This window comes from Brassica napus, chromosome C4, assembly GCF_020379485.1.
Source record: "Brassica napus cultivar Da-Ae chromosome C4, Da-Ae, whole genome shotgun sequence".
Lineage (NCBI taxonomy): Eukaryota > Viridiplantae > Streptophyta > Magnoliopsida > Brassicales > Brassicaceae > Brassica > Brassica napus.
Window position 1 is genome coordinate 47,054,773 of NC_063447.1, and position 26,357 is coordinate 47,081,129.

Here is a 26,357-nt window from a genome sequence, read left to right on the forward strand (position 1 = left end):
ACATATATCTAATAGTACATTTGTTAACATAAGAGTGCAATTATTTCTTGACGTGGAGACGGACGTAGCATAACATTTTAGGAGATTGGAATTGGAGCTCCGTTCCATTCTTTGAGACATTCAAACAGAGGATCTATGAGTTTTCCCTTAGAGATGGCTTTAAAAACTTCGTCAAAATCTTCTCCTGGTGTCCGGACACTCCCTCCGGTTAGTAGCCTCGTCTCTAGCTCCTCCCGTACAAACCGGGACAACGGATACGATCTACACTCTTTGATTCGGTTGGCCACAACAAAGTTACCATTTTCGTACTCGGTCCACACTCTTTCAACTTCGTTAGGTAGAAGAGATTTCAGCTCTGTTTCGAACGTTCCTATTTTTCGAAAACCCGAATCCGTCTCATGCTCCGGTTCAGCTAAAGCATGGTCGAAAAGAACGCTTCTCAGCTTCTGCATTAGAGGGTTAGCGAGGCTACTTAGGTCATAAACATAGGAAAAGACATATTCGCGGTCGATAACTCCGAGGATGTTCTGTTCGATGAACGGTTTGCTGAGAGTGAATGCGTGTTTTTCCGCGGTTTGGTTCACAACCGCTTTAATCGTTTCCTTGAGATTGTCTTCAAGATGTCTTAGATCATAGGCTTGGCATAAAGCTACTAAGTAAGTAGCTGACATAAGCTTGAGGATATTCACAGCTTCGGCAGTTTTGTGGCTGGAGATCAAACCAAGAGAGTTAACATCTTGATTATGTTGTTCAGTGCTTTGGACATGGTTTGTCACAGGGTTAGCCAAGAACTGAAGCTCGGAATAATAAGCAGCCATGGGGACTTCCGCGCCTTTAAACCCGTAGTCAAGGCTAGGGTTTCTCCCACCGGATAGATTCGAAGGTAGACCGTTGTTGTAGAAATCATTGACGAGTTCCGTGAACTGCGCAAACATTAGTTTCCCGATGGAACCAATGGCTAGACGAGCGTTGTCCATGGCGACACCTATTGGTGTCCCTTGGAAATTCCCACCGTGGATAGCTTTATTTCGCGACACATCGATTAAGGGGTTATCGTTGACAGAGTTTATCTCTCGTTCGATCATTTTCGTCGCGGCTCGGATCACCTCAATCTGAGGTCCAAGCCACTGTGGCGATGTTCGCAGAGCGTAGCTGTTAATTCCAAACGAAAAGCTATTAGCTATCCCAATTTATTCTCAAAAGGAAAACCAAACACACATATATACTTGAGAATCAAGAAACTACTTGCTTGAGAGGCAAGAAACTACTTGCTTGAGAGGCAAGAAACTACTTGCTTGAGAGGCAAGAAACTTACCGATCTTGTTTAGGTTTTTGGAGCGGATCAATCTCGTGGAGACGTATAGCTTCTTTGACAAAAGAGCTTCCGTCTAAGATATGTTCCGTGATTGCCGCGGCTTCCATCTGACCAGGATGGTGCTTGAGTTTATGCACAAGATGATCGGAAAACTCGGGTTTCCCATGCATAACCTCGGCAAACATGGCAGAAGCAACTTCCGAGAACACTGCCAAAACGTTGGCCTCGTATAGCACTATTGAGGCCATAGCAGACCCAACCGCGGTGCCGTTCACGAGCGCAAGCCCTTCTTTAGGCCGGAGCTCAAAAGGAGAAGATATTCCAGCTAGCTTGAAGGCCTCTAAGGCGGCAAGGATCTCACCGGATGGACCCACGGATCGGGAGTTGGGCCGTCCGGTGAGGAGAACGGCGATGTACGATAGAGGAACGAGGTCACCAGAGGCGGTGATGGTGCCTCGGAGAGGGAGGCGCGGTGTGATTTTGTGGTTGAGGAACTTTGTGATGGCTTCAAGGATTTCGAAGCGTATACCGGAGTAGCCTTGGAGGAGTGTGTTGACACGGATGAGCATCGCCGCTCTTGTTTCCGGACGGGGAAGAATGTTCGACAAGTCGTCATCTTCGTCGCCTGTAGCGAATATTCCGGCGTTCAAGTACCTGTTTTTTTTTGGTAACCGTTATTGATTTGTCTGTGCATGACATATCATATCAACTACGGGTTTTTCTGGGCTAATCCCGGATTTTTCCATATCTATTCTATTAAAACAGCAGTATGACCGATTGATAAAAGTAGGATCCAACTAATTTTAAGAAACTGATTATTTTATAACTGCATCAATAATATTCATTTTTATTTAAAACAACTTACCGTAACTCCTTATATAACTCATAAGAATCAAACGAAAATGGTGGGACCACTTTTCTCAACTATATTGATTAACCGACGTGTAAGATGTGAATAATTATATTTTTTTTGTTGTTTCCAAATGTGGTTATACCTATTCATATTACCTCAATTATAACCATCTTATATATTATGCATAATGTAATACCCTTTATAATCTCTAATATAAACGTTTAATATTTGACCTAACATCAGTTAATATAATACGTTCAAAAATATACAAATATTTAAATGTTTTTAAAATCTATTCTATTAAATTATGAACATAATCTATTAATAAAGGTTTAATCCAACTATTATTTTCTCCATATAACCTACTTAAAAAATAAATTAAATATTTGATAACTGCATTTTAAATAAAGCAAAATAAACAAATTATACAACACATTCCATCCCAAAATTCTCGGTACCCACATATATATCACCGACAATTTTGTTTTTTGAAAAAATATATCACTGACAGTCTGACAATTATATAGATATATATATTAACAAATATTCTTTCTTTTTGGGTTTATATCAAACATGAATTGTATATTACTATATATATATATATATATATAATAACAAATATCCTTCTTTTTTGGATTTATATCAAATGTGAATTGTTAACCTATATAATCTTAGATTAAAATTAACTTTGATATATTTTAAAAAATCATTTTTACACCACAATAACATAATTTACATCTCAGCCCAAGAAGTTATGATTTACTCATCGAGACATTAATTTATTCAAATTCTGAATGTTTTACACAATAGGTTTTAACGGGTTTAAACCTATATAATCTTAGATTAAAATGATGTTAAAATAGGTTTTAACGGGTTTTAAGTGAACTTTTAATAAAAATAAAAATTCGTTTAAACTCATTTATTTTAACAAATTGTAAATAGGTTATTTTGTTAAAAATTATTTATTAAATGTGATTTTACTAAAAATTAGTGAAGACTATAGTAACCATTTACGAAAATATATTTATCTGAATATATTAAATTCATGATTTTCGGTGCGGATTGGGTTTGATATTAGTTTTCGGATATAACATTTTAAGAATCTTTCGAGTATATATGTCATGTCTAATAGAACATGAGACTTTGATTTTCAGATCGATTCCAAATCGATTTTTTTGTATGATTATTCTTGACTAATTATGTTAGGTAATTACGAAAAAATATAATATGTCACAAATTTTTGGAATAAAACAAAAAAATAATTTCCGAAATGCATAAAGCACAAGTGTATAGTTATGCAACTTGACATACTTAGTATAGTTACCAACAATTAAATTAAATTAAATTAATATTAATTACAAAAAAAAAACAAAAATATAGAAATTAAAAATTTTAAAAAAATTTAAACAAAAATATAGAAATTAAGGGCGGGTCAATATCTAGTAATATTATTAAATTGAATTAAACTTGCGTTTTTTAGTACTGAGTAGGTTTTTTTCTGGTGAAATTGTATTGTAACTCTTTTTATATATACAGAGTAATGTATCTCTTGTAAAATGATGGTTATATCTGAAGTTATTGATTCAACTGTTATTATATAATTTTGGTAAGTGGTGCTACGCCGCTTGTATATCTGAATTATTAGTCTTTATCTTATTACTATATAAATTATTCTGTTGAACTTGTATTAATTTACATATTTCATTTTTTTTTGTATTTTAAGCAGTTTTTATGTTATACCAAATATCCTTCGATATTATAAAATATGTTTACAACTTATGAAATAAAAAATGAGTTGATAACTAACAAAGAACATTATCTTGAGCGATAGTCTCCAGAAAAACTCAATGATCGTTACAAAAAAAAAGAACACATAAAAGAAAAAGTGATCAGTGTACTATGTAAAAGCAATATGGCTACAACTGAGTTTTAATAATTTGTTTTAATATTTTTTTCATGTCTATTTTGATCTTATATATGGTATGATATAAGAAACATTAAATTGTAGCTCTGATAACATATATAGGTACTAGTAGGTAGTGACGAAGAGAATTGTAGTTTTCCTTGCAGTAGTAAACTTGAAATTAATCCCATAAACTATATTTGCGAAGTAATTTTGCCACATGTCCTCTCTACAATCAATTTCACAAAACAAATATGACATGACTAATGAAATTGATGACATGACTTCCAGAAAAATATGACATGGCTAATGAAATTGATGACATGACTTCCAGAAAAATATGACATGGATAATTTCATTTAATGTTGATTTATATTTTTGGCAAACTTATTATAATATGGTAATAATTCATATATTACATTTAATATTGATATTTCTTTTTGGTAAACTTTTTCAAAATATGGTAATAACTCATACATCATCTATAAAATAAATATATTCATATATAACATTTTAAATTTCAAAATATTATTATTTTTGTAGAATTATACAATTTGTATTACTAAAGTTACAATTTTTAAAAAATTAAAAAATATCTAATCGTAAGATCATTAGTTTTTTCTATACCTACAAAATTTATAAATATTGTTTATGCTAAATTTTTGATAATCATACAGTGTTTTATCATTTTTATTAGTTTTATACAAATTTATTTAATATATATAATATATATTAAATATTAGTAAGAAAATAGTAAAATCTATAATATTTATTAAAATTTATTTTTAAATATAAGTTAGATTAAAAAAAAATTCTTTACTGCACATGGTGCAGTTTAGTAGTTGTATTTATAATAAACTAAATAAGGATCAGTACCTTTATATATTGTTGGGATGATGCTTGTGACGATAAGAACATGAAATTTTCTATCTCTCTTGGCTTGTAAAGATCTAAAGTTTGCGGCTTGGTTGTAAGTAGCTTATATTATTTGATAATTTATTGGTCAATGGTGATCACAAAATCATATATTAATGTCTTTCCTCTCCTAAACTCTGAACTATTTACATTTCATGTCATAGATGTTATCAAATATACATTAGAACCTGTTTCTGAAGACATAAATAATAAACTGAGCAATGTAATTCTGATGAGGCAGAGTGATAAAACAGTAAACATGATTTTTAGCTGATAATCATGCAAAGTAGATAAAATGTTTCAAGGAAAAAAAACACTGAAAAACATAAAACTGAAAGGAAATCATAAGTCAATACTTAAACTGAAAAAAAGACTTAAACATCACTGAAGCATGCAATAAGTGAGAAGATGAATGGGAGCTCTACTTCTCACATCTTGGGCGCTTAGATTTCGCTGGCTCAGCACTTGCAGAGTTCCTCTTACTCTCCTCATCTGCAGAATCTCCACGCCTGGTCGAAGGTTCACACACTTCATTTCCAGTCTTCATTGTTTCCTCGGATGTTGCAGCAATGTTGCTTTCAACCGAGACTTCTGTGGGTGGTGGGGGTGTCTAGAGAGAGGATCTTGGTGACAGTTATAGCTCGGGTATTGCCTGAGAAGTTGTGCTCTATAACTTTCACACAAAACTTATGTGCCTGTCCGATGGTGCTGATTAGAGCTTCCGGGACATGCACCTCATGGTCAGCTCCTTCGTGTTCATTAGCTTTGCATTCAAGTACAATAGTGTGAGTTTAAATCATTTGAGAGTATAAAATGATGCTCAATTACCTCAAAGTAGCTGGTAACTAACTCGGATGCGTGCCTCCCAGTCAACTCACGACCAGCATCACCAAGTAGGACAAAAAAACTTGTTCACTGTTGTCATAAACAGAAATCTTTGCACGGTACCTGTTGTGAAAGAAACAGAAGCCAACGTCACAAATTTAATAATCAGAAACTAATATCAGCGAAAGAGTAATTGAATATTCAGGCGAGAGAACATACTGTGCAACACCAGTTGTGTTAACCTTCCCACATCTTGTGTTCGTACAAATCAATGAAGTTGCGCCTTTAGTAGCCTTAGCATGGCACTCACTGCATCCAATATAGTACCAAGCAGAGCCATGCACAACATCATCAATCGTAGCCGTGCACTCAAAAAAGGCATCATGCATCCGTGTATAAAATTTGATATAAATATCTAAGCGTTTCAAAAGGAGTAAGAAATATTTAGCTTTATTTGTACCTTTGCAGATTCCTGAGTCATGTAGGAGAATATTTCTGCTATAGTCAGTGCCTCACGTTTAGTGACCACCTCTGCACTAACCTGCTTAGCAATCTCTGGGTTAGAGCCAAGCCTGATACAAAACATAAAGCACTGTTTCAGTCAATCACTGCAATAGGTGTAAGTGTGCGCTTCACTTGAACTTGTGAAAAGTAGATGTTGAAGACTTGGATACATACCAGGTGAAGTAATCTTTGGTTGGTTGGACGTCATAGTCCATGAAGAGCCGTGTGGAGGACATAGAGATCAGGGCAAGGGTACCTGTCCAATAATGGAAGAAACATTTAAAATGAATGAGTGAAAATATGCATAAAAATGACAGTGTGAAAATATATAAGTTGTACAAATGCTCTGCTTCTATGGACTAACTCGGCATGCTATATATGATTAATAAGGCTGTAAAAATATATAATCTATGTCACACATGATAAATTATCAACCAATGACAAATAACAAAACGTTTTTGGAATGGTTAATAACTTAGTATCCCATAAGCGAACAATGGCAAACTTTTTCGAAAACGTGTCACTATTATCAATGAAAACATGAGTCTAGAGATAGAAATGGTAACCTCCGAGACGTTTGGTGTTAACAGTCGTGACCAAAAGCACTGTGGGAGTGTTTTCATAGGAATTGAACATCTTGCAGAAGTTTGTTGCAGCATGGTCCCAAAGGTAGAACTTCATCACAGGCCCGCTGCAAAAAAATAAGCTCTTACGGATTTAGGAACTACCGAGAGATGGTGACTTGAAACTAAAAAAATACACTTACTCATGTGATTGCACATGAACCATAATGCGCCGAGAGGTTGCTATCTCCACTTCGTCAAGGATGGGACGCTCAATAAGGGTATGTCCATTGACCAGCTTCATGTGGCCAACAACATCTATTACAATGTCCAAGAAGAGTGTAAGTTAGATGGTTAATAAAAATTCTTGGAATGTAACATGTAACTTAACAAACCGAATTAAAACTTAACAAACCGAATTAAAATAATTTTCACAATTCACAATTCACTTCAAAGGATGTTCAAAACAAACCAAAAACTCTAAGAGCTTGAACTAAAACTCCTGGTATGAACTTACTAACTTTACTACAATCCGAATGATTGAAAACAACTCATCGGCATGTGCCTCTTGTAACAATAACTTCAGAGGACGTTCAAAAGAAACCAAAAACTCCAAAAACTTGAACTAAAAACTTAAGCCAAAAGAAAATCTAGATTTCATTATCTAAGCAGGACGACAGACCAATGTAATTGAGAGATGATTTTTAAAATTAGGGAGCTTACCACAGCGGTCACCTTTGAAATCACAGTTAGCTTCAAAATCTTCATATGAATGAAACCTGAAACGGTCTTCATCAAATGAGATGGGAACCTCGTGAAGAACCGACATCTCAGAGTTCCATGTGAAAGACACGGTTGCGATATGATCAGCAACCCGATACACCGGTTTGTTTTTCGATCCGTAGAAATTGTCGAGTTGGTAAACTGATCCTTGTTTCATATCAGGCAAGTATTTTTTAATACGCCCCGATGGGATGAAACCTTGAATAACAGTCCCCTGTTGTCAAAAAAGAATAACAAATCACGTAAGAAGATTGAAAACTCAGAACCCTACTTTAACTAATTATCCAATCTTATAAAATTCTCCAGAAAGACTCATCAAAACCCTAGTTCACTCTCCGAAGTTAAAACAAACGTTTAACATTCTCAGAAAATATAAATCTCACGGTATCTCAAATCCCTAGTTCACTCTCCGAAGCTAAAACAAACGTTTAAAATTCTCAGTAAAAATAGATCTCAAGGTATCGAAACTATTTTTTGGAGAATCGACTCACCTGCTCGTCGATGAGGAGCATTTTGAGACCAATAAGCGTTTTCTTGATCGGGTTCCGAGCCTCCCAGAAATGAATGAGTCGGAAGCGCAACTGAGCTGCATGCGGACCTAGAGAGACATCTTTGAATAACATGACTTTTTCATCAGAGTCGGAGGAGACATAAGACTTTCCATTTCGTTTCATCGCCATGGATTAAGCTTGGAGTGGTTCTAGGGTTTTGGTTTGATTGAAACGAAGATCAGTATATAAAGAAGTAGGAAAAGAGGGAGGTGAAACGAAATCATAAAGAACTTATTGATTGATTGAAACGAAAAATTGATGGCGTAGAAGTGGCTCGATTAATTCTTCTTCTTTGCTCTTCGATCTGCGAAGACGAAGTGGTAGGGTTGAGGAACAAAAGAAGACGTCGAGGAATGACTCCGATATAGCCCAAATGGCACGCGTGTCGGATGAACGGTGAAGCCCAAATGGCACGAACGGCCCGCTTATCGGGTGAAGCCCACACGGTATATTGCTCCCGAGGCCGTCTGACGTGTCTAAAAACTTGTCCCTGATTGGTCCGAATTACTGATCCTACGTGGCACGCTCCCTGCTCACCATATCCGGCTTTTAGTATTGTAGATAAGCGACAATTCAAAAAACTAATTAAAATAATAATGTACACAAATTTAAATAAAACTTAAAATACATAAATTATGTAATTATAATGTCTATTAAATAAAGTTTTAGAAACAAAATAATTTTGCGTTTTTAAACATTGTCAAAATATATTATCTTTATATATAAAAAGGCTTTAGATTACTCCCTAGTTCGGATGCCACGTCATCAATTCGTGAGCGCGACACCTGTCCTCATTAAACAAAACGCAGCGCTCCAATGTGTCTCCGTACAGGCTTTTTTTTTTTTGTTTTCGGCTAAGGTGGGCTTTGGTCCGTTTGTTGTGGCCTGTGGATCAGATCAGAAAGCATACCCCGCTAAACCTAATTCTCGCCTTTGTTCATGCGAGTCTGATTTCGGCGGCGAGAATGACGATCGATAGTTCTCGCTCTGTCTGTAACGGAAATCGACTTTAATGGCATTAATACAGACGCAGTACGAGCCCTTCGATGGTTGGCCTCACCCTAACGCATTCAGAGAAGATCAACTCTGTCAGCGACGATCTGTACCAATAGATCGGAGAAGTTGAGAATCCATATAAGAAGGCAATCTTTGTAATTGGCCAAACCTTGGCTCCTTTTGTTGAAGACAACCGCATCCCCTGTTTCGGCTTTGGCCGCTGTGAGTTTGTTTCCCTATAAAAATCTTATCTTCGATCTTTACTACTCACTATGTTTTCTTCCATCATTATTCAGCAACGAACCATGACGAGAAAGTCTTCAGCTTCCACTGTGACAGGTAAAGTTTAAAGCTTTTTAAAAGAAAGAAAAAACAGATTATGAATGCTTAATGAGAAGGCCACATTCTGAATGTGAAGGTGACGAGATGTTTGGCTATGACCTAGGAAGAACTCAGTCAACAAGAGAAATCAACTATGGAAGCCATTGTTGACGAGAGGTAAAAGAACGTGCAATATTTTCTTCTTAAATTCAGCAACTTTGTTTTTCCACAAGCTAATTTTCTGGAGTTCCTTTAACATTGCAGCTCATATGCTATGTCGATTGTTATAGTCAGTGTTGGAGACGTCCCATGGGCAGACATGAAGAAGTTCGATGACATGATCCCTAAGCGTGAATTCAATAACTTTCAGGTATCATCTCATTTCCTATTTTAGTTCCATTTGTATACTCTGTGTTCGATCTTGATCTTCTCTGCAAAGTTTGTTAATTTCACAAAGATCAAGAAGAGAGATTCATCAGAGTTAGGCAAAGAAACAGCATTTGCTCTTGCTGCTCTAATGGAGATTACGCTTTAGTATCAAGTAACAACTGAACTCGGCTTACTCGGGTATTCCCATATTTGTCTCTTTGATATCCTTCATCAGATAGAACATAGCTATGGCCTTTCCGTTTTTTCTTTTGTCTTAATTACTTATTATGTTCTTATCTATAACCGAAATCAGGGGCTAAGAAAATAAATCTGTGGCCTCCTCTATTCCTTATACACCTCCAATTCGTACCGAGCTACCCTCGATTGTATCAGACTCAGACGAACATACTCGGGTCCTAAAACTGCACATTTTTGTAAGATCAGTAGCAATGGAGCATTTTTTGTTGGTATTTTGAGTTTATTTTGTTGATGAATAGACATGTGGAATGATCTTAAAGTTTTTCCAGAATCCAGATTAGATTTCTCCTGTTTGTCATGGGATCTGTAATTGCGGTTTGTGCCGGAATCATAAAGGATGGATTCCATCTGTCCCGGTTTACAGAATGGTGTGCTACAATAATCTTATCTACCATATTACTATATTAACGTGGTCAGTCAAAATAGAAATCGATCAAATTTGTTTGGGCAGACTTTAATCTAGCCTGAGAACAAAGTTTTTTTTCTCACTCATCTTCTTCTGTTTTCCGCAGCTACCTGCAAACATTCTGTTCATTCTTGGGAAAAAGTTTTATGTGATAAGGTTTGTTCAGTTCCATGGTCCACAGTTGTAGAAGAAGAGCGGTATATGCGTCTATATGTTAGAGTGGTCGAGTGGGATGATTCAGTATGAGAAACGCATTCAAGAACGCTAAATTGTTGTATTGGGCAGAGATAAATGGAACTTCATGTGACTTATATTTTCCTGATGTCTACGTTGGTGATGTTAATTGGAATGCTGAAGTTGACACTGGAGAACTCATTGGATTATGACCAGCATTGTCATGGATGGAGTCAGTTTCAAAACAAGAACTTGGGTCGTAATAAAAAGAACAACAGTTTCAAAAACAAGAACTTGGGTTCATGAGAAAAATATTGACAACAGTAGCTACAACTACGAAAAGGTTGGGAATTTGAACAGTGAGGATCATCAATGAAAATGGAGAAAGAGAGGAGCTGTGCAATGTGGAGGAGATTGGGTGGAGGATTGTCGATGTGGAAATGCGACTTAAGAAATCCCCACAAATTTTAACTATTTTTTTTTGTTACCCATGATGAATAAAATTCAATTGTTTTTGGTCAAAAATGGACTGATTGTTTGCTTCAAACTGTTCATCAAACAAATTACAAAAATCTCACTTTAAGAGTTAAGTAGGCCAATACTTAAAACTAAAATAAAAGGAGCACTTAGGTCTAAACAAATAAAAGCTAACTATAAATAACCCAAAACTTAAAAAACTTAAAATATATTTAGCATACAAAATTAAGTCACTATTATAAACAAGTAAATCTACTCAATAGAAAAGGAAAAATATACAGTTCCAAAACCTTAGTAGACTCAAATCACAACCGTTAAGTTCAAACTCATACCCCATTAAGATATCATTCGAATGATAAAGGAACGTCAGTTGTCATAGTTGGAGGTCATTTAGCAAAATTACGTATATATATATATATATATATGCTGAAAAAGATTGTTACAAAAGTACAAGGAAAATGTAAATAACGAGACATGTACTCTGCAATCAATTGGTGCAGAAAAGAGTAAATTTTAGAAAACATCTGAATCTCGCATGTGTCCATCAGTCTTTAATCATTCACTAATTTAGTAACCAACCCATATCATTCTCTTCCTATTATCAACACTCTACTAGACAATAAGAAAATTAATAAATACATATCCACAACTACATAAAAATAAAATATGTAGTTATAGAGTCGAATAACAGACACACGATATAAAATAATGTAGGAGAATGAATAAATCAACAATTCCACACCATTGAAATAAAAACAGAATCAATTCTATAAACAAAAATAGTTAAAATAATGATTCATATTAATATAAAACAAAACATTTTAAATAAAACCAATCTTAGACAAAAATCAAAAATATTAGACAATCTAAATTATTTTCAAACAGTCCACATTGTGTTGACATTTCAAAAAAAAAAGATATGGTTTAGTTTATAACTTTGGATGTGACTAACATGCCCCAGATGGTGATATAATTGAATGTGTTCCTATCACAAAGCTACCATCCTGAGGGACTCTATGGTGGCAACAAAGTGCCTTCTACGAAGTGAGGAAGAGAAGTACATACATATCCCTAAGTAATGGCATTGATATGGTTAATGTTCTGAAGGAACCATTCTCATGATGAGGACTAAGGAAGATGATGTCTAGAGAGCAAGTTCAGTCAAAAGATATGGCAAGAAAAAACATAGAAGTTTCCTAAATCTGCGGAGCCTGACCTCATCAACCAAAGTAGTCACCAGGTGAGTCAAAGTTTCTTTTTGTTGTTGTTGGTTTTTTGATCCGAGTTGTGGTGTTTGTTTTAGTTTCGTGACCTGTAGGGTTTCATAGCTTATGTGGAAGGGGATAAGTACTAGACGGTTTCATAGCTTATGTGGAAGGGGATAAGTACTAAAGCTGTCAATTCTTACAGTCCAACCAATCACTCAAGTCCTATTTCTGTATTCAAACATAGATTTATTGGGGGTGATTGGTTGGACTGTAGGAATTGACAGCTTTAATTTTCATTTACAGCCTTAAATACTACCAATCATGTTTTTATTTTTTGTAGCTATTTTTTATTTAATTTAATATTTTTTAATTAATAATCTATGTGTCACTTTGATTGGTCCTAAAGAGTGAGGTGAATTTAAAGGTTCACTCTAGGGGGTGAAACTAAGTTCTGTCCGTTTAGGCGATTGGAAGTGGAGCTCCGTTCCAATCTTTCAGACATTCAAACAGGGGAGGGGGTCTGTGAGTATTTCAGCTTTATTTCTAACTCTCAGAGTTTTCTAAAACCTGTATATGTTTCATGTTCTTGTTCTGGTTCAGCTAAAGCGTGGAAAAAACGAACGTGTCTCAGCTTCTGCATTAGAGGCTTATATTAGTGTCAGTGCTGGTCCTAGGAGGTGAGGTCCAAGACTAGAACCAACAAAGAAAATTGGCCACGTTCTGAAAAAGTAAATAAAAGAAAATGTGCATTATTACGATTCGAGCTGAGTTAAAGCAGGGGAAGATTATACTACTAGCTAGACCAAAGGAAAGTTTTGATGTGTAGCCGAAATGGTTTTTATAAACAAAACTGCTGGAAGCCTATGCTTCTTTGACTTGCCCTAAGGGCTAGCTCTGACTAGAGTTCCACATCGGGTATGGTAAAAATCTTTAGATAATATATAAGTGTTATGACAATTTTTTACTCTTAGATGGGTTTTTTTGTGTGAGTTAAACTTATTAATATGATATCAGAGCTAAATTTGGCCGTGCATATATTTTTTTCACCTAAACAGTTTTCTATCTATATAGCATGTAAAAATATTCTATTTTACCGTTTCTCATCCACATCTTTAGGGAGCCTATTAAAATCTCACATCGGTCAAAAAAAAGATCTTAATACAGTATATAAGTGCCGTGACAATTCTCCCCTTTGAGTTAGTTTTTGGGTTAGAGTTATTAATACGCTAATGAGGCTGTTTGGGTCACATAGGAAAAGACGTATTCCCAATGGATAACTTGGAGGAGGTTTTGTTTGAGGAACGGTTCATCGACAGAAAGTACGCGTTTGGTGGTTTGGTTCACAGCCGCCTTAAATGTTTTCTTGATATTTGATTCACAGGCTTGGCAGAAAGCTACCAAATAAGTAGTTGACAGAAGTGTGAGGATATTCACAGCTTCTGCAGTGTAGCGGCTAAATATTAGTCCAAGAGAGTTAACAGCTTGTTGGTATTGATAAGGTGAACATTACATGATGTCTAAGATTATATATGCTAAGATACAATGGTCTAACTCAAGAAAAAAGAAACCAATCAAAGGAAATTAAAAACTAGTCGTTAAAGAGAATAATAGGATTTTGACCAAAATAGGGGAACTTGATGATTTGTTTGAATTTGGAAAGCTTGGTCATGAAATCATGATATCTTGGGACGTCCATGTTCAGCATAAAGAGAATCAGAAGGCTGTGGTCGAAGTGATATAGTTGTTGGTCTTCAAATCTTGCAAATGTGAATGCTTTCAAAAACGGCAAGTTTACAAATGTGAAGATCCTTTTAATCCCACAGTTGTTGGTTCATGGTAGGATGATGTCTGACCCTCCTTGATGTTTAGATGTGTCTTCTAAATTCTTAGATGTCTCTCCTGGTCGCCATGATCTGGTTTGGAATTGTTTGAACTCATGAACTTCCAAATAAGGCAAGTTGAGAGATGATTTGACCGGTTTTGGGAAATGGCTCATAACTTGAAATTCCCATGGAGATTTCTTCTGGTTGTGGGCTTGTTGGAATGCTAAAAGACTCATATTGTGGTTCACATTTGGTTTTGGGGAAGGAAATTTCATGGTTGGGCTGGACTGGAATTTACTTCAGTGGGATGATACTCGCAATCGGATGGACTGGAGAATCTCCGGTTTGTAAATTGCATAACTATTGGCTTGTGGCATTGTTAGGTTGCAATAAATTTGATCCAGACATACAAGTATTGGTCGCTTGTCTTATTTTGTCTCATTTCTTGGCTCACCTGCCATCTCCATCTTTTGTAATAAATCAGCCAATACGAATCAAACTGCCTGCAGAAACGAAAATCTATTCCATTCTGATTCTTTTATTAAACAATAAATCTGGAGGAAGACAAAAAAAAGAAAGAACATTGTAGTTGTTAGCTCTGCTAGACTTACAAACTTTTGAAGCTAAAATCAAATCATCACAACACGTATAACTCCCCTGCTTTTGCAGGCTTTAACAGTGTACAATCCTCCCTTCTTGTTAGAGAGGATCATGTTCTTGAAGCCTCTTCTTCTTCCATTAGTGCAGCCAGATTGTGCAGAATGGAGTAGATCTCTTTTTTACGAGGATGATGCCACCCGTCTGAGACTCTGAAAGTTTCAACTTTCTCCCCGATTCCAATCCAACTACCAGCTTTCTCTTTGTTCACCCTTCTCTTCTTCATAATCCCTCTCAACTTCTCTACTGATTCCCAGTTTCCCTGATCTGCGTGAATGCTCGACAGTAATACGTATGGCGCAGACGACTCAGGGTCCAGTCTGATCAGCTCTTCCGCCGCTTTCTTTCCCAATTCCACATTTCCATGGATCCTGGATACCCCAAGGATCGCATTCCAGATATGCTCGTCCGGTTTAAAAGGCATTTTCTCCATCCTGCTCATCAACTCTTTAAAACAACCGGCACGACCTAGGAGATCTATCAGACAAGCGTAATGTTCTTGGTCGGGAACGATCCTGTAATCAACAGTCATTGAATCAAACCACCTGACTCCTTCCTCTACCAGACCTGAGTGACTGCAGGCACTGAGAATCACAACCAGAGTCGTCCGGTTCGGGCGGACTCCGATCTTGATCATTCCATCAAGCATGCGCAAGGCCTTGTGGCCAAGCCCGTGATGCGCTAATGCAGAGATCATCGTGTTCCACAGGACACAGTCTTGTTTGTCGCCGTAACGATCGAAAACCCGCTCGCTGGCTTCTAAACTCCCTGATTTGGAGTACATATCGATCAAAGAACTGACAACAATCGCATTGGGTACAACATTCGTACGGATCATGTAGCCATGAATTTGCTTCCCGTGTCTAAGAGACGCAGATGCACAGAGACAGCTGCTGAAAGTAAACTGCTCAGGTTTAACCCTCAAAGCAATCATTTTTCTGAACAGGGCGAGCGCGTGGTCCCCTGAGCCTTGTCTAACATATCCAGCAATTAATGCTGTCCAAGAAACTGGGATTTTCTCAGGCATTTTCGTGAATAACTCCTTAGCTGATTCCATATCACCTAATTTGGCATATCCAGAGATGAGAGTAGTCCAGATATAATTATCCTTGACTGCCATCTCATCGAAACGTCTTCGAGCGCTCTCCATCTGACCACATTTAGCATAAGCATCGATGATAGAACACGAAAGCACCACATTTGAGATAAACCCAGCGACAAGAACCTGCCCGTGAGCTTGCCGGCTGAGCCCGAGCTCTCTCGATTTCACACAAGCAGTCAAAACCCCCGCGAAGCTGAACTCGTTGAATTTGATCCCAGATCTCCTCAGCTCTCTATAAAACCACAGAGCTTCGTTTAGATTCCCACTCTGAGCGTAACCAATGACCATCGTGTTCCACGAGACGACATCCCTCTCGGGCATACCATCGAACACCACCCGCGCACGAGTCAACATCCCTGATTTGACGTACCCGGAGATCATATTGTTCCACGAGTACAAGCTTCTGAAATGCATTTTGTCGAACACTTTACGGGCGTCGACGGGTTTACCGCATTTCATGTACATTGCGATCAGATGATTGGATAAAAGCGTGTTGGGCGTCTTGAATCCGGTGATCTTCAAGTGGCGATGAATCCATTTGCCTTGTTTCAAGGACCTCGTGTCTCCGCAGCGCTGGAGGAGAGAGGCAAGGACTTGGAAGGGTAAGCGAATCCCTTGTTTCGTCAGGGACTCGAGACGAGACACCGCTTGAGAGAGCTCTTCTTTGGCGGCGTGGCTGCTGAGAAACGATCGCGCGACACAGATGGGCCGTTTCTTAGGGTTACTGATGGGCATTGGAGGGAGAAACCACCATGGGAGGAGGAGACTTGACTCCTTGAATGTCCACCGGCGAAGACAAGTCTGAGAGGTTTAACGGCGGCGAGGTTCGCCGGTACGAAATCATATGACAAATGTTTCGGCCGTCGGATCGGATTAGAAAACCGGATCTGGTTTTGGGGTATTGGACCATAGAAACAAAGACCATCTTTTTTCACTTTTGGGCTTCTTTATAGCCCACGGGCCTCTGATTTTAAGGTATCTTGTATTTTGAAGGAAATGTACATCCTTTCCTGGTCAAGACAAAACTAGGTTGAGAAATGTTCAGTACTGAAAATGTTGTATAGCCGAGTTTAACGAAACAAAGCCTTTCTAGTGCACATCGGTAACGTTGTAGCCAGCTACTAAATCGGAATTTGGCCAGATTTGGTAAAAAAAGAGATAAACTCGATTGTGGGTTATTTCGAAAGTGTTTTATTGTTCAATTGGTGTTACAAAATGTATGAACAAGAGGAAAAACTAACCGGCACTCTTCAGAGCTGATCAAATAAATACAAGTTGGTAAGAAATATTAAAGAGCAAAATCCTAATTTTTCTGTTTTTCTTTGTTCAAATTCAGATCTCTTTTTTTGGTTTCTCTTGTCCTATTTTTATGTGTAACTCTTCTTTTCTTTTCGCCCTAAGTCGGTTTGACATAATGGGCTGGACTATGCTTTATGGGCCGAACGACTGGTCCGAGCATTCGGGCTATCGAGCTTTGCTCGTGGCGCTGAGTAAAGTCAAACTACCTAACCGATTACAAGTGTCAAGCTGATGGTGCCGAATAACGCTGAGTTGAACCAACTTAATGAGCATAATTCTTTATTTGAAGGACTTTGTAAAGGGATGTAATCTATTTCCAACACCATCCATGGCATCACCGGTCTTGGGATCGAACCAAGCAATCCTATATAAGAGAAACTATAGTCATTTTGTTGAATTAGATGGGTTTCCAAAACATACTCATTCAGCTTAACAAGCTATTCAATTATGTATATCTCTATTCTTTCTGGAAATTGATAGTGTACCAATCTTCAAATTTTTATCCAAAACAAAAGCTTTTCATCTCCGTTTATAATTCTTTTTCTGCGTGCGTCTACAAATTTTTTATTGATAAAGTAAAAGAAGAATTCAGATTTCATTTTATAATAAAAAACATATGACATCTTTTATGGAAACGAATTATTACTACTTTTATTACAATAAGTGTTTCAAAGGGCCTTGTGTGTTTAAATGAATTGGGTCTGAATATACAAGAGCAACAAAATCTGAAATTGGTTGGCTTTGGAAATGAAATCCATTGTTACTCCTTTCCATATGCAGTATATGAATCTTTTAGCTTTCCTAGTCACAGTAAGATGATCAACTCTCTTGGGTTATAAATAAAAAAGGAAAAGGAGATAAAATTGTTAATTCAGATCTAACCTTAACCTATTGGCTATTGTTTCTTCTTTCCATTCAAATAATTGAGGAAACCATTTATCCTAGAAAAATGAAGATACATATACTGGGACAAAAGTCCATACAAGAAGAACAATAACCTGGGTTGTGCGTGTACAAAGGCATCTCCAACCCAACACAATTTTTTCCTCCAAAATAGAGTAAAAGTAAGCATGGAGTAAAAAGTACTCCAACCCTACTCCATTTCCTACTCCATAATGAAATTATCTTTTTTTTTTTTGTTCATTACTCCATTATAGAATGGAAAATGAATTAGGATTAGAGCATTTTTAATTCGTACAAAAATGGAGTTTTACATTGGAGATGCTCTAACAAGAGATAAAGAATGGGTGGAGTTTCAATTAGACAAAAAAAATTCTGTACAAAGAAGATACCATAAAAACAATACAAAACTAACATACATCATATTTCATTCCACGAGGCTTTTTCTTGCCACATTTCAAATCTATTTTGGAAGTCCGGAGATTGCCACCTTCTTTCTAGTATTCAGGGCTGTACAGGGTTATCAGGTGTTCTTCGTTCCTGCTCTTTCTTGACTCATACCATCTTACTGTTTCTGAAGATCCAAATATCAAATCTGCATTGCCACCACAAAAATCAAATATAATGGATGATATCCAAAAAACCAAGACTTTATTTTTGTTATGTTACCAGAAGAAGCTTGCTGTTCCTCTTCCTTGGTCCCATGAAGTATCATTGTGCCTGTGAGCACAGTGATGAATCCGCATATCTCAGAGGCTATACTGGCTGCATCTTGCCCAGACCAGTCCTGTAAAAAGGCCATGTTTACAAAACGTACATTTCAACACACAATTGCCGATGGAAACCCTATATAGTTAAAATGTACCTTGAACATAATGGCACTAGCAACGATTGTGAGAGTTGTGAACATCACATAGTACACGGGAGAGACAATTGCTGCATTGAATGTATCCAACGCCTGCCAAAAGGAATACATATTAGAACGAATCATAGGCCAAAAAGTTTCAACAAGTCAGCACGGGAGCTTACCTTGTTGAGATAAATTAATTGTGTAACGACACAGGTTGCTGCAACCATGAAAAAAATCCATGTCTGTGGGTAACCGATCTGGTTTACTCCTTCCATTGTTAACTTTATCGCAATTCCAATGGCCTTTATGCTCATAACCTGTTTAAAACATCATCATCAGAGACACCAACGGCAAGAAAAGAGAAATACAGCTCAAAATTAGTTAGAGCTAAGATGAAGCAAGCTTACAGTGAGAGCACCCATTAATGAACAGATTCCAATATAAACCAGAATGTTGGTTTGGCCGCAGATAGGTTCAAAGTGCAGAATCAAAGCAAGGACAATCGACATGGTTATGGCTACGTAAACTAGAAAAGCTGGCTGAGTTGCCAGATTCCATATTTCTTGGACGGAGTTAGGAGTCTGCTCCTTAGGAGCGTGAATGACGATAACAACGGAGCCGACGATGCAAGAAACACATCCAAGAACCCCCATTTTCTTAAGCTTTTCTTTTAACAAGAAATGCGCCAAAACAGCACTGATGATTATACTTAAAGCACCAAGAGGAGTGACAAGTACAGCTGGTGCATAGATGTAGGCCACAAAGTTTGCAGCTTCTCCAACAATCACTAAAACAATTTTTGAAGGAATCTTGTTTAGACTATGTGATCTAAAATCAGGGTAGGCCCTGATATTTTGGAGGCCAGAGGTCAATGTTTCATTCGACTTTGTCCAGGACCCGGCCCTGTCTAAAATATATTAATATAAATAAGACGAGAAAGACTCACTAGTGACCATGCCCGCCCACCAAAGAGGCTCAAGTAAGTATGTATAACCTCCATACCCTGCGAAGCATCAAGTGAATCACAATTACATATGATTCCTTTCATTCTAGATAGGCAAGTTTGTTTGTTATCAAGTGAAGACCTGCACGGGTCCCGTTGGCAGCAGCACGCTTGAGACCTTTCTTCTTAACGATGAAGCTGGAGCCAATGAAAACACTAGACGCCACTGCTAGTATCAACCCCTTCCCATTGTCCGACTCCATTTTTTTTTTTTTTTCCCAAATCGGAAGAGGATTCTAGTTCCGTTTCAGGATCAATCGCGGATTGGTGTTGGTAATAAAGAGAGAATGGATGACGAAAGATGCAACGCGGCCGTCTCACACGACTTGTGCGATTTGCTTGATGAATTTCAAAATGGAGAAGAGAGAAGAAGAGTCTTGGGCTTCTATTCAACTTTCACACGTTTTACTCTTTGATTTGTCTACACACCTCGCCATCTTCGCTTCTTCGGTTTATTTCGGTTTAGGATAATTTTACCAATTTCAACCGAGTAAATTGATTGGTGCGGTTTGGTCTGATTGTCGAATTCAATTTGATTTCTTAAATATGTAACAGTAATTTTTGTTTAGTTTCGATTTTATTTTTTAAAAGATCGCTAAGTTTGATGATTTTTAGTTATATTGAAAGTTTCAAACCAAACTGAGTGTCGGTTGAAAACAATATGTTCACTGATCGGTTTTGTGCTGTGAACCGATTTGGCTAAACATCGGTTCGATTGGCCGACTCGTTTTGGTTTTATACCCATGACTTACTTCTCTTTCTATTTTTTCTTTATTGTATGAATAAGCACATGTGCATCATAAAGGCTTGCAGCATTAGCCGCCGGGACTTTGTGAATTGATTTATTAGTATAACTACTTTCTACTTAGCCAGCTAATCTGATGACTCTGTAGTGGACTAGTAGTGAGAGTATTAAAATGCCGAAATAAAACTTTACATATTACAGAGCCGACTCTACAACATTTGTTACTCTTTCGCCATCACCCATTTCAAATTTTATTTTTGTTGAACTTCAAGTCAATTATCTTAGGCAGAGTTACAAAATTACGAATGGAACCAATAAGCCCACCATAACTTCCTTTTTTGTCGGCCTTAATATTAAAAGCTACTAATGAGCCAACAATTACAGACGAAAATTGAGATTAGCGTCAGTGAAATCCCAAGAAAAAGATGAAAATGCTTGTGCACCAAGCCTCGGAATCGGGTATTTGGATTTTCTTGTATTTAAGTTTAGGGGTTCGTACCCATGGGATAATTTTACGGATTCAGATACTTAGATTACGAATTAGGATTTACCCCGAATAACTGATAAATCGTAGACGTAAAGTCTTTGGACTGATACAACGAATACAATTCATCCCAAACTCATTTCTCATCAAACAAGTCAAAACTATTCCCACTCCCGTCAGGCACCCAACTATTATTTTCGTTAGTGTTATTGTTCTCTCCAGACCCAACATCAAGATTCTTAAGCCAAATGAATCTCTTATATTGATTCGAAAATCGTGACTTTTGGTTTTAGCCATAGTTCTGTAAGCGAGGTAGAGAAACTTGAAGACTAAACACAAATCCGCCAAGAAAAAAACCCAAGAATCCAAGTGATGGCTCAAAATCGAGCTTTAGACGCTTGAATCTCTTGGTTATTTAGATGGTTGTGATGTCTTGCATTTTGACCTCTTTATGGCATTCATTTTCATCACATTTAGGTTAATTTAGAACTTCCCAGTAAAAATGTTATACTTTGGCCAAAATGAACATATATGTATATACAAAAGGTTTACTTTCCAATAAAATGTTATTGCATCACGTTTACATAAAAGCTCTTATTTTATTTCATAAGCTTTTGCTCGATGGTCGATACAAAGGATATACTGCGGTTAAAATGGTCGGCTAAAATGGAAGCTTCATACACGTCTCCCAGATTAATCCTACCACATTCTACATTATTAACAATTTGTTGCGATAAAAGAATAAATGGAATTGATACTCTCGTACATCAAAGATCTTTAACAGAAAAGACACAAAGAGATATTACATATTTTATTTAAACATAGAGAAAAAAATACAGAGCTTGTTTGGCTGGAACGTAAAAATAGAAACATGGAACATCTACGTAGAATTTAACAAAGCAACATGCAAAGGAATATTATTTTTTTGGCATCATTCACTTCAAGGATGAGAAGGGAAAGGAGGCCATTTCCCAAACTTAGGGTGTGGGATGTATTTAGGTGGGAAAGGCGGAAGCTTCGGAAGTGGTGGACACGGTTTCTTTGGAATCACCACTGGTGGCTTGTAGATTGGTTTGTATATGGGCACCGGCGGCTTGTAGATTGGCACCTTAACTTTAGGCGGACACGGCTTCTTTGGAATCACCACCGGTGGTTTGTAGATGGGCACCGGAGGCTTGTAGATCGGTTTGTAATGCACCGGAGCTTTTGGCGGACACGGCTTCTTTGGAATCACCACCGGTGGCTTGTAGATATGCACTGGGGGCTTGTAGATCGGCTTGGGAAGTGGCGGACATGGTTTCTTTGGGATCACCACTGGCGGCTTGTAGATAGGTACTGGCGGCTTGTAGATGGGCACTGAAGGTTTGTGTGCGATCTTTGGTGGGCACGGCTTCTTGGGGATCACCACCGGTGGCTTGTAAATTGGGAGGAATGGTGGAAGCTTTATCTTTGGGGGACAAGGCTTTTTGATCTTAGGAAATGGAGGAACTTTAAGCGGTGGGGGCAAAGGGAACTTGGGCATATCCCACAAGAACTTTGAGAAGCAAAGTTCCGGTGAGAATTTAAGATTTTGTTTGATCCCCAACACGTGTTTTTCTCCATCCTTCGATAAAATCACGATCTTAGAGGCCTCGAGGCCGTCGTGTGCTGGACAAGGGTTCCCGGAAGCGCTGTGAAGCTGAGCATAGCAAGCTTCTTTTAGGTTTCCATCTTCTCCAACCATGTCATCATGTGGAATATTGAGAGTAAACTTTCCTGTCTCGTCAACTTCTCCGCTTCCTCTTGTAACAAAGTGATCTTTTGTCTCGGCCGCCTTGCATTCTATGGTTACTCGGAGTCCTATTCACAAGTTCAGTCCAACAAAAAAACGTAAGCTGAAGGGTTAAATATTCTAAATGCAACGAAAGTTCAGATTTGAATAATAATTAAGAAGAAAACCATATTCATTATCAAAAAGATGTGTTATATTGACTTTTTTTTCATTTTCATGAATAATCAAACAATTATATATGTGGACCGAGAAGAAACATTTATCGAGCGGAATAACAGTAGCATGCACCATGTACAAAGCATACATAACATTGCGTCATAGTCAGCAATCATTTGTCTATAGAGAGAGATGTAATACAATACCCAAGTATGAGTGGGGGCTCTTGATCTTCTTGTTACTTTCGGCGAAGCCGACGACATCGACGTCACGGCCGAGAGAACGAACGGCGGAACAAAGAACAATCACAAAGAGGAGGCAGAAAGCACCTCCCCCGCGTCCCGATAGTATCCTCATGATCGGACTCGTATTGAAGAAGATATATGTTATTATCGGAGGAGATAATATGTAGATGATATGAATCTGTGAGATCGTCTCTTGTCTATTTATAGGTCTTTAGGAGTTAGAGCTAATATTTTCTGAACATGGCACTGAACTCCATGATTTATTAATTAAGTTTTTTTTTTTTCTGCAAAGTTACGAGTCAAATAAATACTTGGTGTGTATACCGTAGCCACGTGAGTGTACGAGTTTTTCTCTTTATCATCTTTATAATTTGATTCGTACTCAGTTTAGGTATTTTATTGACTAAAAGTCCACTGATCATACATAAGTACGAGAGTATAAAGGTGTCTACGTACCACCAAACCCGAGTTAAATCCGATCACATGAGAGGATTGTATAATTTTCAACAAAAAAATAACAGATAGGGAGATTCACGCGTGTCAACACTCAACACATTCCTTTTTATACTCATCGCCTTAATATGTGAAGAAATTAAAATGATAAAGTTATATAGTTTGTGGTGATTTAAGATAAATTAAGTTTGAGCACCAGGTGTTAGGCAAAGGCAATAATCTAACCCATTTACGAATTTTAAACCGATGGTACTATGAATAACTCGCTAACTATAACTAGATCCATAACTTGTTGATTATCCAAAAAACGAATTTCTAACTAATATCTATTGGTATAGTAAATATATGAAAAAGTGTAATTGAATATATATAGTAGAATTTGAGATGTAATAATGTGAATAAATGTAGTACACCTCAAATGCTTAAATGGAAAAGTCATGTATTTACCACTATGGCTAAAAGGCCGCCGGCATGTAGAGCGCATGATCTAAGTAACAACGGTAACAAATCTTATGAAAAAAAAAAACATATATAGTTTTAAACTGGTTAGAGATGATTTTTTGTAATCAATTAATAATATATGGTTATTGGTTAGAAGGTAGAAATGAACAACATTACTTTCTTATTGTCTTTTGGAGCTGACAAGTCCCCTCATCAGCCACTATTCCTTCTAACAGAAAAAGCCAGCTCAACTGCATTGCCTGTTATTCTTCTCCCACCTACATATTCTCCCAACTACTTCATACAAGTTGTGTATATATACACCATATTTATTATATAGCTTCACACTATTTGTTATCCTGTAATCATTCGAAACCCAAATGGATAATCTGTTTCACTATTGTCCGTCAAATTCGGGAAGCATATCTTCTGTTCCAAGTGAAGCTAATTTTTATCTAACTCGTAAAGTACTACTATATACTATGTAAACAAACCTTTTTTGGTAAATGTGCCCCATGGTCCATAGCTTCAACATAACGAGCGACTATAGCCTTATAATGTTTGGCGGATTGACAATTTTCTAACTAATATGAATTAAAGAATATAACAAACGTTTAATAAATAGCATATTTTTGTAGATGGTGTGTCTAATCAATCTTCTCCTAAAGGGTACCATAAATAGTTCATTACTTTTCCAGCGATCCACAATTCAATCACTAAATCTTTACTAAATAGCTTATTTTTATAAGTTTACATTTATAATGTTTGGTAGTGACATAAAAAAGAGTTTGTGACAGCAATATTCTCTCAACCAGGCCGCATCAATGGGTCGTTCATGCAGCATTCCCACAATAATGTTGTTTATATATAAACCGGGCTAATCATGTGAGGTGTCTACTATATGTTTTTACAGCATATCAAAATGTCGACTGCATTCGTCTTTTTTTCCATGGTGTATAATCTTCAAAAATCATGTAGAGACAATCATAATTCCTGTTCGTTTGGTTGCCGCAGGTTTCGGCGTCAGCGGCGGCGGTAGCGTCAATGAGGACAGTTGTTGTTCGTTTCGCAGACGCTGACGCCGCCGCTGCTGCTACCGCATACTATATCGCGACCGCAGATTTTATTGGCGTCAGCCGCAGGACGCGGCGTCGGACGCAGTTTCCTGCGTCAACGAAACGAACAAGAGTTGACGCAGAATGTTGACGCTGCCGCTGCCGCCGGTACCTGCGGCAACCAAACGAACAGCCCTATAGTATGTGATTTGTTATTGAGCTATAAATAATTTTCCTCCTTTACGTGAATCAGCAAAAGTTTCCAGCCTTTATTCTTGACGTTTCATTTTCCAAAAGCAGTAAACAGCATCACCATTATCTAGAATTGACAAATATATTCAGATATGATGAGTTAGATTCACAAAGTTGTGTTCGGTGCAAATATTGCTTATAAGTGAGGATGAGAAGGTGATTTGCGGTATACATTTTGACTCAGGTCAGACTTGGGAATTGATTCGAGTCTCTAGTCCGGAGGTTGACTGGAGTAAAGGGCTTTGGTTCAAGTTTGCTACTCCAAAATTTTCGTTTATTGCTTGGTCTGCTGCTCACAATAGACTGACTGTCAACGGGTGACAGAACTCTGCTCTGGAATTGATAGAGTGCGGAAGCTGTGTAAGTCAAAGATCAAGGGTTTGATCTCAAACTCGGTAACTTGTAAACGAAGGAAGCCTCGAAAACAATAGATGGGGCGCGAGTTCCTTTTGCAAAGCTCTTTAAAACCTATAAACTTATAACTCTTATTAATCAAACCGTATCTTACAATTTAGAAAGCATATCGATATATAACACCGAGGAAGATCCTAATCCTGAAGGGATTAGTGTAATCATTTTCCTAATAGAAAACATTATAGCTATTAAAAAAGGAAAAAGCCAAAACTAAGAAGATAGAAAATTCCTATTCGACAGAGGCGTTGTGATCCTTTGTGATCACAAGTGATGCTGCATCAGGAAT

At 37.3% G+C, this 26,357-nt stretch overlaps 4 protein-coding genes and 1 long non-coding RNA gene across 9 annotated transcripts; 1 reads left to right on the plus strand and 4 right to left on the minus strand.

The window, feature by feature from the left end:
• Positions 1 to 41: 41 nt before the first annotated feature.
• On the minus strand, positions 42 to 8,341 carry LOC106420625 (phenylalanine ammonia-lyase G4-like). The gene is made up of 11 exons (XM_048755937.1): positions 8,153 to 8,341; positions 7,602 to 7,875; positions 7,082 to 7,196; positions 6,882 to 7,006; positions 6,490 to 6,571; positions 6,272 to 6,383; positions 6,031 to 6,179; positions 5,865 to 5,934; positions 5,412 to 5,596; positions 1,316 to 1,969; positions 42 to 1,152 (listed from the first exon to the last, which is right to left on the minus strand). Exons 1-11 carry the CDS (start codon positions 8,339 to 8,341, stop codon positions 78 to 80), a joined length of 3,030 nt encoding a protein of 1,009 aa, XP_048611894.1. The 3' UTR covers positions 42 to 77.
• A 710-nt stretch (positions 8,342 to 9,051) lies between these two features.
• Positions 9,052 to 11,321, plus strand: LOC106420563. 5 transcript variants are annotated; one of them, XR_007322811.1, is made up of 8 exons: positions 9,081 to 9,430; positions 9,505 to 9,547; positions 9,627 to 9,706; positions 9,794 to 9,899; positions 9,969 to 10,096; positions 10,212 to 10,332; positions 10,426 to 10,568; positions 10,669 to 11,321. It is a non-coding gene; the product is annotated as an uncharacterized LOC106420563 (long non-coding RNA). The 5 variants fall into 5 exon arrangements; XR_007322812.1 differs by having other exon boundaries at positions 9,987 to 10,096; XR_001283998.3 differs by having other exon boundaries at positions 9,052 to 9,430; positions 9,794 to 10,096.
• A 3,423-nt stretch (positions 11,322 to 14,744) lies between these two features.
• On the minus strand, positions 14,745 to 17,025 carry LOC106420596 (pentatricopeptide repeat-containing protein At2g21090). The gene has a single exon (XM_013861455.3). It carries the CDS (start codon positions 16,736 to 16,738, stop codon positions 14,954 to 14,956), a length of 1,785 nt encoding a protein of 594 aa, XP_013716909.1. The 5' UTR covers positions 16,739 to 17,025; the 3' UTR covers positions 14,745 to 14,953.
• A 1,514-nt stretch (positions 17,026 to 18,539) lies between these two features.
• On the minus strand, positions 18,540 to 20,445 carry LOC125586309 (probable magnesium transporter NIPA6). The gene is made up of 7 exons (XM_048756260.1): positions 20,138 to 20,445; positions 19,999 to 20,055; positions 19,460 to 19,839; positions 19,232 to 19,369; positions 19,068 to 19,160; positions 18,872 to 18,989; positions 18,540 to 18,797 (listed from the first exon to the last, which is right to left on the minus strand). The coding sequence occupies exons 1-7, from the start codon at positions 20,256 to 20,258 to the stop codon at positions 18,700 to 18,702; spliced, it is 1,005 nt and encodes a 334-aa protein (XP_048612217.1). The 5' UTR covers positions 20,259 to 20,445; the 3' UTR covers positions 18,540 to 18,699.
• Positions 20,446 to 22,072: 1,627 nt separating this feature from the next.
• LOC125586308 (proline-rich protein 2-like) lies at positions 22,073 to 23,728 on the minus strand. The gene is made up of 2 exons (XM_048756258.1): positions 23,418 to 23,728; positions 22,073 to 23,123 (listed from the first exon to the last, which is right to left on the minus strand). The coding sequence occupies exons 1-2, from the start codon at positions 23,566 to 23,568 to the stop codon at positions 22,225 to 22,227; spliced, it is 1,050 nt and encodes a 349-aa protein (XP_048612215.1). The 5' UTR covers positions 23,569 to 23,728; the 3' UTR covers positions 22,073 to 22,224.
• Between the last annotated feature and the right edge of the window lie 2,629 nt (positions 23,729 to 26,357).